At 35.4% G+C, this 12,500-nt stretch overlaps 2 protein-coding genes across 2 annotated transcripts in view; one reads left to right on the top strand and one right to left on the bottom strand.

Annotated features, from left to right (window-relative positions):
* Positions 1-8,142, top strand: part of LOC125042791 (serine/threonine-protein phosphatase 4 regulatory subunit 3A-like) — a 30,854-nt gene extending 22,712 nt beyond the window's left edge. Inside the window, exons 7-15 of the mRNA XM_047638681.1 lie at positions 1-30; positions 740-901; positions 1,152-1,344; positions 1,651-1,851; positions 2,025-2,194; positions 2,711-2,865; positions 3,019-3,173; positions 3,386-3,537; positions 5,568-8,142. The exon at positions 1-30 is cut by the window's left edge and continues 123 nt beyond it. Coding sequence (XP_047494637.1) covers positions 1-30; positions 740-901; positions 1,152-1,344; positions 1,651-1,851; positions 2,025-2,194; positions 2,711-2,865; positions 3,019-3,173; positions 3,386-3,537; positions 5,568-5,717 — 1,368 coding nt within the window. The 3' untranslated portion in view covers positions 5,718-8,142. The remainder of the gene's footprint in view (positions 31-739; positions 902-1,151; positions 1,345-1,650; positions 1,852-2,024; positions 2,195-2,710; positions 2,866-3,018; positions 3,174-3,385; positions 3,538-5,567) is intronic.
* Positions 8,143-11,790: 3,648 nt separating this feature from the next.
* Positions 11,791-12,500, bottom strand: part of LOC125042652 — a 9,865-nt gene continuing 9,155 nt past the window's right edge. Inside the window, exon 4 of the mRNA XM_047638433.1 lies at positions 11,791-12,500. This exon is cut by the window's right edge and continues 1,783 nt beyond it. Coding sequence (XP_047494389.1) covers positions 12,021-12,500 — 480 coding nt within the window. The 3' untranslated portion in view covers positions 11,791-12,020.

The following is a 12,500-nucleotide window of genomic DNA, read 5'->3' as shown; positions in this document are numbered from 1 at the left end:
CAGCCAACAAGTAGAGAAGCTTTTTTCAAGGTAAGAAATATACAGAGCTTGTGGAAAGAGAGACCAAAACCACTGATAGATGTTTTATTGGTGTTGAGTTTGGTGTTCAAAGCTCACTTGTAATTTTTTGCATCTTTATATGCCATTTCTATGTCATGGTACCATTTCTTGTATACACAATTTCTAGTATATATTCATGTTAGTTGAAGCCCCCTGCCATAAAATGGTGCTCTTACCACACATTTGCTAAATTGAGTTGTATAAGAGGGTGTCTTTAGACTTAATGAGTGAGGACACCTTTTTCAAATATGAAAACGATTATTTACTTAGGGATTCTATGGTGAAATTTTTTTGGGGGGCAAAATTTGCACCTTCCCCCACATAATAATTTGGTGCTGATATTGTTGTTTACAAGAGATAAGTGTTAGAATGGAAGTTGCTAGCCCTCGTTTGTGAATTGTAATTTTTTACATTGTACTAGCCAAACTTCAGAATCCTCAAACTTTCATTTGGTGGCTTAGCTTTTGTTGCAAGTTCAAAAATATAGTTGCTATTTTTTAATATCAAGGTGTCTTTCTGACCTTTCTTGATTTGTGGCAAGCTTTAGGGAGCTCATTTATGTTACTTATTATATTTTGAGCTAGATAACATACAAGAATTACTCACTTTTGCTCTAAGTTTGAAAGCAAAATAAGAGTGTGCTCAAGTAGTAATCAGTATCTTTTCTTGCATTCCTTAGACTCTATCCAGCTTGGGGGTGCTTTCGGCCCTGGAAATCACTCTAGGGTTGGACGATGCTGTCATCAAGTCTGCCTCCATTGATATTCTCAGCTATATTGTGGAGTTCTCCCCCTCTATGGTACGGGAATACATGATGCAGCAGCAGCATAAAACAGAAGAGGTAAGAGGGACAGCAAGCATTTTTGTGTCCTCTTTTTGATTCATGTCTGGGAGAGGTGAGGGAACTACAAACTTTTCTTTGACCTTTTTTTTTTTTACTTCAGTTGTTGTTATGAAACTAATATAGTATGTATTATCGGTATTATTAATTTTAATTTCATCTATCCATTTTTCGTAGAACTTGTTTTGTAAAAAAAATAAAATAAATAGGGAAAACGAGTGGTGCTAATATTTGCCATTGCCTTTTCCAGGAACAGTACCTGTTAAACATCATCATTGAGCAGATGGTGGTAGATTCTGATCCAGAGATGGGTGGTGCAGTACAGTTAATGGGAATCCTCCGCATTCTCATTGACCCAGAAAACATGATGGCAACTGTCACCAAGTCTGAACGAGCAGACTTCCTCGCATTCTTTTATAAACACTCCATGCACTACCTTGTTGGTAAGTTTTATATGTTGTTTAGTGTCTTCAACATAATCTTTTTCTGCATCATATATTTATTATTATTATATTTTTTTGTTGTTGTTTTTCTTCCCTCATCTTTTTTATTTTGATAGTATTATTTAACTTTTCTATATCTGTATCTTTCCATCTATGTATCTGTCTGTCTCTTTGTATGTTGTTTTCTTTTAAAATTGATTTTTAATTTGAAAATTCAGATAATTAACCAGTATAATTTTTTATATCATAGTTGTATTGCTAACAATTTGTCTAAAACTTACCCTCTCCTTCTTTCTTTCTTTCCAGCGCCACTCCTCTCCAACACGGTAGGGGATGAGGTGGGTCGCGAGGATTACCCGTCGGCACAGCTCCTGGCCCTGATCCTGGAGCTGCTGGCTTTTTGCGTGGAGCACCACACCTATCACATCAAAAATTATATAGTCCAACGAGACCTGCTCAAACGCATCCTTGTCCTAATGAAGTCCAAACACACATTCCTAGTGCTCAGTAAGTATTATATAGATATTGTGTTTTTTGTGTGGTACCTGTGTTCAAATAGGATAAAGTATTAGACATTGTTATATCATGTATTGATTTGGACACAATGCTGTATGGCAGTTTATTGATTGAGGAACTGGTGAACTGTAACTAATATTTGTTTTCTGTTCTTCACTTTGCAGGTGCTTTACGGTTCATGAGAAAGATCATTGGCCTACGGGACGACTTTTATAATCGTCACATTGTCAATTCCAATCTCTTTGCACCAGTAGTGGATGCATTTGTCCGCAACAATGGAAGATATAACCTCCTGGATTCTGCCATTATTGAAATGTTTGAATATATCAAAGTGGTATGTATACTGCAGCACACTTTTTCTCTTCCGAAGTCCTTACCTGTTTGGTCTTGTTGACTTAGCACATTCCTCCTATGTCTAGATTTGGATATCTGAATCATAGTTGCCATAGGCTGAAATGTAATTAACCCCTTGGTGACGGGTGAAGAAAACTAAAAAAAACTCTACGCTCTGGCGAACAATGGCAACACGCCGACTTTGAGCGCAGGAGTTTGGTACATCAAGCCGAATCACCGGCTCGTAGAGCTTTGGCGCGCCGCCATGGCGTACATCCGCACGCCACATTTCGAGCGGTTTGTTTTGATGTCTTTAGATGTGACCCGTCGTTAAGGGGTTAACCAGTGGTCTAAATATCTCTTGTAACAGATATCAAGCTTTCATTAATTAGTAAGGGTTTTTAAAGCATATTAATTAATTTTTAATGTGTAATAACATTCATCTTGTATAAAAGGCTTATAAAGGTCATTTTATTAAGTGATTTCACATATGGTTTGCCTATTTATTTGATTCTAGGAGGATATAAAGTCATTGTGGATGAGTGTAGTAGAAAAGTTTGGAGAGGTCCTTGCCCAGGTGGACTATGTGCAGACCTTCCATGCTTTGCGAATGCGATATGAACAGCATCAAGATAGACTGAGAGACAGAGATAGGAATACCTCCTTGGATGGGTAAGTGGCTCAGAGCATTGGTTTAGAGTTTTTCTGTATTTGTAATAATCTCATACTCTGAACATATACAAAAGTCATGTAACTTTGTATGTAAATTGAAATGAATACTTTTGATAACAAGCAACTGGAGTAATTTGAATGTTCCTGCGTTAGGATTGGTGGTGTTGTACGAGGTGCACGGTATAGAAGAGATGTCAGAGATCTTGACGAGGAGGAAGAGATGTGGTTCAACAACGATGAAGAAGAGATAGAGGAGACTGAAGCACTTTCTGTTCTGCCCTCCAGAGACACAAGTTTGTCACCTGTTGGTGAGTGTCTGTTGTTATGTCTCCAAGGCCCGTTAATGAATGCAACATAAAAATAAACTGGTTTAATGATCATGATACTAATAGAAAGGAATAATTAATTATAGCAAATAACAAATGAGAATAATATATATATAAATTTATTAGTTAATTCCCTGATATATGCAAGATTTTTTACATTTGATTGTAACAATATTTAATTGTGACCTTACCAGAAAAAGTAGAAAAAGAGAATGGAGCTAGCAAGATGATCGGTGCAACAGGGAAACAGGGTCTGCTGCTCAACAATGGCAACAAGGACAACAACAACACTGCCACTGCTCTGTCTTCAGAAGGCAACAAGTCTCCCGTCCCTGCCCGCAAGAAGGTAAGTTTTGGCTACTGTTTTGTGTTTCTGTCTTTGCATAAATATATGGATATAGATAAAGGAATAGTTTTTGATAGACATGCCACAGAATCATGATTGTGATACTTGATCCCTTTTTAGCATAGATCTATTATATGCTGCAGAAGATAAAAAATGGCTTTATAATTATAGTCACATTAAGGAAATAAATTTTCAACAAAGGGGTTCGATTATAAACATATTAAATATTGTGTTTATTATTTTAGTTGAAGATAACATTTTTGTTACAAGAGTCGGAAGAAGAACGTGAATGCATATATATATATATATATATATATATATATATATATATATATATATATATATATATATATATATATATATATATATATATATATATATATATATATATATATATATATATATATATATATATATATAATGTTGTGTGGTGGAAGAAATTAAGTATACTTATCGTGTTTTAAAGATCTTAGATAAGACACTGATACCCAGTGTCAAGATATTACATGATAAATAATATTTGGATCAAAAGGATTTAGTAGGTTGATAATGAGATGGTTTGAAAATATGAGAAGCAGCAAACAGTTATAATGAGAGAATGGTATTGATATGGATTTGCATAATATGAGGTGACTTTTGGGTTAAGGTCAAGTCTTTCTTTTATGCTAAAATGAGGAAATACTTAAATTTAACCATTATAAGGATACATTTTAAATCTTTTGCAAAAGTAAAACAACAGTTATGATCTTTTTGTAATTGTTTGCAACTATTGTATTGTAAGCATTTTGTATTTTATATTTATTTTGTATAATGTTTTGCATTTTAAAAGTCTTTGTTATTAATTTACAGGTAATATTAGGACATTTAAGAAACATGTGTAAATAATGCTAGTATTTTCAACAGAAAATGAGCACTTTATTATAAATCTTGGTTAGTGATGAAAAGTCTATTAACAAAGGTAATGAAATAAGTATGTGGTTATCTGTAACCTCATGATCCTGGATGGAATGTCTGCCATGGCAGGGTGAGCCAGAATTTTGGATGGCATAGTAGATGCCATGACAATTGAGGCTGCTCTGTTCAGCACATAGTGTTATCATTGACTTCTATGATGGCACTTGTTCTTTAACCTTCCAGATTGTCCTAAGCCTTAGTTTTCAGATTCTTGAATTGAAAAGCAAGAAGGGACTTTTTCAATAAAACACAGGGGGGGAAAAAAAAAAAAATTTCCTTCTCTCCCTGATATTAATCCTGGGGCATAAGCTGGTGTGTTCTGATTAACCATATTCATGTTGACTTGTATAAAAGGTATGAATGAGAATAAATATCTTCACAGCGCAAGAAATGTATTTGACTGGATTTGATTGTTTTCATCAAAAATACATGTATTTCTGATGAAGATAAAATCTAAACCAGTCATACATCTCTTGTACTGTGAAGTGTTCTGATTATTTCCTGATGCCATTGGGTCAAAGCATTGTTTTTCTCTTACTACTTATTTAGTTACTGAACGGTGACAGTACGATTTTTTTATATTTAATTTATTATAATGGAAGCAAATTCATAAGGAGTACCCTGTAATATTAAGAAAGAAGAGGTGTATATATATATTTACAATTTACATTTACTATTGCTCTTTGCAAAGAATATGATTTCTCTATTTTTCTACTTCTTGTCCTCAGCATACATTTTATGAGCTGGTTCCTTTACTGCACTTTCTCCATATATTGCACCATATAGTATGCATTTGTGACCCTTCTCATGATTCATGCTCAACAAAAAATCTCAACAGTACAAAGCAGACTATGGCAAAACATTTTGCAGCTAAATATGATATGTGTTTAGAGGTGATGATAGGGACCCCAAATACTTTCATAATTATATATACACAATGGCTTTTAGAAGACCGGAATTTCAGCTTGTTAGACTTTTTAGATTTAGATCCATTTTCATTTTTTCATTTAATGATGTGGTAAGTATATATGTGATGGCCCCTATTTTGTATTTATGTTAATATCTGTATTTTTTAGGTGAGTCTTGTGGCATATGATGAAAATTCTGATGAAGAGGAAGAGGAGGAGGAGGAAGAGGAAGCTGGTGAAGAAGACCAGGAAGAAGAGGAAGAGGAAGAGGACAGTAATGTTCCGTCTGCCAAAAGACCGCGACTAAGCAGTGATTGAGGGTGTGTGAGTGGCAGAGTCAGCAGTCAGTAAGCTATGGGCCTGGCTGTGGTGCAGTGGGAAAGACGTGGCAGCACTATGGGCAATTAACTGATGAGTCAGTCGGCTGCATTGATGTGCTGTGCTGGCCTCTTGCCCACCTTTCCTGTGATGGTGATTGGCGACAGTTGAGGCAATGACTGCCAGTAGCCCAACACTGCCAGCAGCGCACCCAGGCTGCACCCACTGCCTACCCACTCACCCATGTACATAGCCCGCACAATGCCTCACACCCATGTGTACAAATCCTTCTGTATATGTGAGCCAGCAGCAGCTGTGGGCCCATCTGGACCCGTGCCACCGTGACCAAGAAGTAATGGACATTTTAATGGAATATTTTTATATAGTGTAAATTGTTATTGACAGTGTTAGTACTAGTGTGTGTGCTGAGGGCCTAGACTTGGTAGTGAGGCCAGACTGCAACTTCAGTTGCGTTGCACAGTCTTGAGGCTGCTCTCTGCCTTGTGCAACTAGTGTGTCTTGTTGCAGTAAACTGGGGGAACCCTGTGAGTTTGCAAGACATGCAAGTTTGAGTGTATGCTTGTACGTGTGGGACTGATTGAGTGCGTGAATATGTGAGTGAGTGCATTTATGCAAGCGTGGCCCAACCTGTTTAACTGGAACCTTATCTTGAGTGGTGAGGTCCCAGCTGGGATATTCACAACACTTGGTTGAGGCACAGAAGGCCTCCCAAGAATCTGAACTGTGACTGGGCCTGTGATGCTCCCATGCCTGCTCCTCTAACTGTTTTCTGGTTGAACATGGCCAGCAGCTAAGATAATCTCAGTATTGGGTAACCAAACGTTTTAGTACCTGTTGTCTTGTAGGAAGAGTCCAACAATTTCCACTCAGTGCTGAACACTTAATGAAGGGGAGCAAGCTGGGCAGACCAGATGGCAACAGCAGTGGATGGTAACACAGAAATGCATTTACAATCGTTGGCAAGCATGTTATCATCAGTCATGTCATGAATCATCTCATATTTCATTTTTCGGTTCTGCAATGTTTGATAACATTTGTTTGACAGGCCATCATTATGGTACTTGATTGGGGGACTTGGGGCTCTTTTTTCCTATATGTGAAAAAGCAAAATGTCATGAATTTTTTATAAAAAAAGAATACAGTGCTTTGAAATTTTCAGTAGAAAATGGAGTTTATTACACCTGAACATTGGCTAGACAAAAGTCGTGAATGGCTTGCAAATTGATGTTCCTAACATTAGTTTCATAAATAGGCTTGCATTCAAAAGCAAATTTGGTGCCTGTCTATATTAGCTTTGAGAGTACATTCATTTTTATTACTTGGCATCAAGATATTAGCTTGTGACAATTTTTTCTTCAAAATTTCTCAAGTGCATGGTGTTCAAAATTGTTTGTTGATTTATTTTTCATTATTACTGGTTGTATCGAAGTTTTAATGAAACAAACTGCAGACAAGGTAATTTTTGTTAGAATATAAATATATATTTTTATTTAGGCAGTATATCACCTTCTACCCCACATGGTAAATACTAATTTTCTCTTTGTCAGAAAAATAAAATCTTTAGGATTATACAGTCATATTTAAGGTACTAGCTAAGTCAATATTTCCAGATAATGGAAATCTCATGTACAAACGACGTCTATTTTATGACTGTGTTACACACTAGCACATGCCATTGTGGATGTACAGTTACTTGGCTATGAAGTTGCAGTTTGAAACTGTTCTAGACATGTCAATTCTCAAAAGGCTAAAGAATTTGAACTATATATATTTTTTTTGCTTATTTTAGTAGTTTGTAAATAATAAAATGGATTACTATTTGGAGATGTACTGTAGGTATATGAGAGCTCTCTTCCTTTGCTGAAATACCTGTGATATTTTGTCATTTTTCCCTGATTTTGTACCATGTATATTCTCTGTTGAAATTATAGTGGATTAGTTCACACAAAATCATTTAACCAAGATTATAGTGATGAAAATAAACTTTTTACCAGGGCATTGAAAACAAAACAAAACAAAAAAAACAAAAAAACAAAAAAAAATCATAAACCATTTTATACTTTAATTAATGCAATTATCCTTCAGATGCTTTGTATTTAGTGATGACAAGTTCTAATGATGTAATGTCTCACTATCAATGGGTACTATTATTTTTTCTTCTTCTACTCTTTATTCACAAATCCACTGGTCCATTGTCATTTACCAGAACCATTGTCACCTCATTGTTATCACAGCAGCACACACAGTTCGTATGTTGTCTTCTGAAAACTGTCAGTCTTTGTTATACAGCATGAGGCCTGTTTTGTAGAAACTTATACAGAGAAATACTGTATAAAATGGGAATAATTTTTAACATTTTATGTTACCCAAGGTACTCTACTGAAAAACAATACATGAAATTAAATTTGTTTTATTATTCCATCTATCCAAGTCAAGATATTTTTTTCAAAAATGTAAAGCAAACCAAGCACTAATTTTCACTCGCATGTATAACGTAAAATATTAAAAGTAACAATGTTTCTCCATGTAGAAATAACCAATAAGTATCTTAACTGCATCAGCTGATTGGCATCCTGCTAAGCTACACGTGTATACAAATGGCAACAGTTAGATGACATTGGCTCAAGAACCTCTTGGTATTCCCTGTCACTTCCCTGATGATAAAAAGAAAAAAAAAAAAACACCTTTACCTTTACTGACATTTGCCTCTGTTCAAGCTGCTCTTAATGCATAATTGTTAGTTTATTACACTAATAATCAATATTTTTTTTTATTTTTTTTTATACTGAGAATTGTAATGTGTTAAATGAGTAAAGAGAAAATGTTACGAGGATATATATATATTTTTTTTCTTTTCTTTCTTGCTTTCTATATATTTTTTTTAAACTTGATTTCAGCATGACCTGTAATACAAAGAACTTGAACCTCTTCAGAAATTAGAAACAGCTTGTGTTAGAGGCATAACATATCTGATGCACCATGACTGTTAAAAAATTAAATGAAAATAATCCTTGGTTTTACTTGTAATCTCTGAGCTTGTGTGTACTAAGTACAAACAATGTGCATTTATACAGTTGGATCACATACCCATTTACAGACAGTCCACTAGTCAGGTGAACATATGTATCTGAAAGGATTTTATGTACAAAGTGAAATGTATAAAGAAAAGTACAAAAATAGTACAGGAAATTAGTATGGAGATTGCTGTGGAATGAATTTTGATATTCTTGATAACTCCCATAATCCATGTGACATTTTTATATAATCTTTGATTCCCTTAGACATTATTTGCTGTACATACATTATTTAGAGAAAAAAAAATGAAGAAACTGCATAATCTTGCAAGCAGGGAAACACTGATACTCTTTAGAGATGTATGATGTTTATAAGGAATAACAGCTGGTCCTACAACAAAACAACAACTCATCTTTCTGTATAAGAAAATATGACAAATTACTTAATCTTTAGTTTTTCAACCCTTTAAAGTGGGAGAAGTAATTTGTTGATACACTATCATGCATGATTTAGAGCAAGATATCAAAAGTTAATGAAGTTGCAAGTCCGTTCTGAATAAATATCTAGATATACCTTGATATGGGAACACAAAACTATGGTACACAGTTCTTAGAAAAAGCAACAGAAATAAGAAAAATAAATTGTAAAGGTCCAGAGAAAGAAAAAAAAAAAAAAATGAGCTGGCTGTGTAGGATTCATACACAAACAAAACCAGGGCTGTCCACATGATTAGGTAGGATTGTCTAGCACCAAGACAGACTCTGATAAGTGAGAAAATAACAGGAAAATTACTTTATTACTGAGAAGTTTGTCCCTCAGTGAGTCCTCTCTACTTGTGTATACCGATCATGCCTGCTTGTGTGGACAGGCCCCGACACAATTTTAGAGGGGAAAAAGTATCTTAAGATGACAGAAAATACTCTTACATTATGAAAACGGTTTTCATGTCGCATTTACACATTGTTCCTGCTACTTAGCAGAAAGAAACCGTTGTATTTATATATAAAAGTGTTTAAGTCATTATTAAAATAAAAACATGAAAATTAAAAGACCAATGTTTCCAATCATTAAATTGCGATAGGGTGATTATTGCAAAAGAAAGTGATAATGAATGAAGCAAACATAAAACTGCTTTATTCTCAAGTATAAGCATAGCAATATTTTATACATTACAATTCTGAATACCAACACCACACTGTCTGGTAGCATAGAAGTTCCTCAGCAAAGGAATGTTAACAAAATTTCTATTTATATTTTTTTAATACAATACACAAACGATCACAAAATTTTCAAATCCTGCTACTTGCAAAAAGCTGAAATGAATAATAGCCAACAGCACTACCCAGTTTGCTCAATATCTCCGGTTTCCTCCAGTGAAAACCAATTTATTAATATTAGAATAGTAATTCAACTTGTGTCCCCACACCACAGATTGTTCAACTTGGTTCAGGGAAGATTAACTATTTTAGATTAGATTATAAAAAGTTCAAGAAAGACAATCTTCATCCCTTTCTACTGTGATGTCCAACTTGAATAAAATATTAAGACAATCTCCATATGATTTTCTTCTTTAAAAATTCTTAGCTTTTGTGCAATATTTGAAACAACTGTCATACTATATAAGACTTGCTTTCTATGTTACACTTGTATCTCATGAATAAAAACTTGTTAATTTTATTCCCAACAGAGTATCAAATTTGTTATTGTCTGTTATAATATTCCTCCCTATAGGAACATGCTTCCATGCACTCACCTCTCGCACAACTTTTTTATTTCTTGATTACAAACAAACATGAAAAAGACCAGAGATGTTCATAATTATTTCTTATTTTGCTTCCTAACAAAAAAAAAAGAATCTACGTAAACACTGCAATCCCTAGGAAGAGAAACTTCATAAATCAAATTGAGCAAAATGAAAGACCCAACGCATAGACAATTGCTATATAAAAATAATTCTTGCTAATAAAACCCAATAAAAAAAAAACCTTGTACCCCCTTGGGCAAAAGAATAATATTATTAAAAAAAAAAAAAAAAAATAATGGAAGAAATGTAAAACCATCAAACCAAATGGGTGTGAAATATCACTTCTATACACATGTATATGTATGTACATATAAATATATATACAAATATATACAAATATATACAAATATATATATATATGTAAATATATATACAAATATATACAAATATGTAAGTATATGTAAGTATATGTATATGTATATGTATATGTATATGTATATGTATATGTATATGTATATGTATATGTATATGTATATGTATATGTATATGTATATGTATATGTATATGTATACATGTCTGTGCGTGGGCGTGGGCGTGTGGGTAAGGTAAAGTAAGGTAGGGAAGGGCAAGGCAGGATGGGGTAGGGTAGGGTAAGGCTGGCTATAGCAGAGCAGGGCAAGATGGCATAGGGTATGGTATGGGAAGACAGGTTAGTGTAAGGAAGAGTAGGGCAGGGTTGGGTAGTGTAAGGCAGGTTAGGGTAATGTAGGAAATGCAAGGCAGGTTAGGGTAATGTAGGAAATGCAAGGCAGGTTAGGGTAATGTAGGAAATGCAAGGCAGGTTAGGGTAATGCAGGAAATGCAAGGCAGGTTAGGGTAATGTAGGAAATGCAAGGCAGGTTAGGGTAATGCAGGAAATGCAAGACAGGTTAGGGTAATGCAGGAAATGCAAGGCAGGTTAGGGTAATGTAGGAAATGCAAGGCAGAGCAGGGCAGAGCAGGGCAGAGCAGGGCAGAGCAGGGCAGGGCAGGGCAGGGCAGGGTAGGGCAGTGTAAGGTAATGGTAATGGTAATGGTAATGGTAATGGTAAGGTAAGGTAAGGTAAGGTAAGGTAAGGTAAGGTAAGGTAAGGTAAGGTAAGGTAAGGTAAGGTAAGGTAAGGTAAGGTAAGGTAAGGTAAGGTAAGGTAAGGTAAGGTAAGGTAAGGTAAGGTAAGGTAAGGTAAGGTAAGGTAAGGTAAGGTAAGGTAAGGTAAGGTAAGGTAAGGGAAGGGAAGGGAAGGGAAGGGAAGGGAAGGGAAGGGAAGGGGACAGGGCAAGGTAGGGTAGGGTAAGGCAGATTAGGGTGAAAGTGAGGGAGAGAGAAATAGCATATATTGCTGGAATCACATGGGGCAGAAGTAATGAAGAAAAGAGAGAGAGAGAGAGAGAGAGAGAGAGAGAGAGAGAGAGAGAGAGAGAGAGAGAGAGAGAGAGAGAGAGAGAGAGAGAGAGAGAGAGAGAGAGAGAGAGAGAGAAACTCATCAAGTCTCATCTTTTTTGTTAACCTCAATATCAACAGTACCATTGAGTCCCTTGATAAAAGACAAGTTTTCTGTTTTATATGTGAAGTGAAGGATTTCTTCTTGCTCTTCCAAGTATGATGTGAGATTCCATGCATCCAAGGCCAGAGCAAAGCAAGAAGAATCCACAAAATGGTTACTATAATATATTCTGTCGTCGAAACCAAGTGCCTCCTCAGCCATTTCATCTGTTAGCACTTCTGACTGACCCATATTGTAGAACTGCGGATAGTACCACTTTCTGAATTTGTCTCTTGCTTCCGGTTCTGAATACAGGCATATGTTTCTCTTCTGCAGCTGCTTGAGAAGGACAAATAGTCCCTCTGGGGTGAGAGAGGTGTTCTCTAGATGAATGCCTGTGTAACGGATGTGCATGCTGCCCAAAAGGTTTGCCAATTTAGAGACACTTTTATCGTTTATGTTTTGAATATACACGTCTAG

This window comes from Penaeus chinensis, chromosome 32 (genome assembly GCF_019202785.1).
Source record: "Penaeus chinensis breed Huanghai No. 1 chromosome 32, ASM1920278v2, whole genome shotgun sequence".
Classification (NCBI taxonomy): Eukaryota; Metazoa; Arthropoda; class Malacostraca; order Decapoda; family Penaeidae; genus Penaeus; species Penaeus chinensis.
This window is presented reverse-complemented; position numbering and strand designations above follow the sequence as displayed.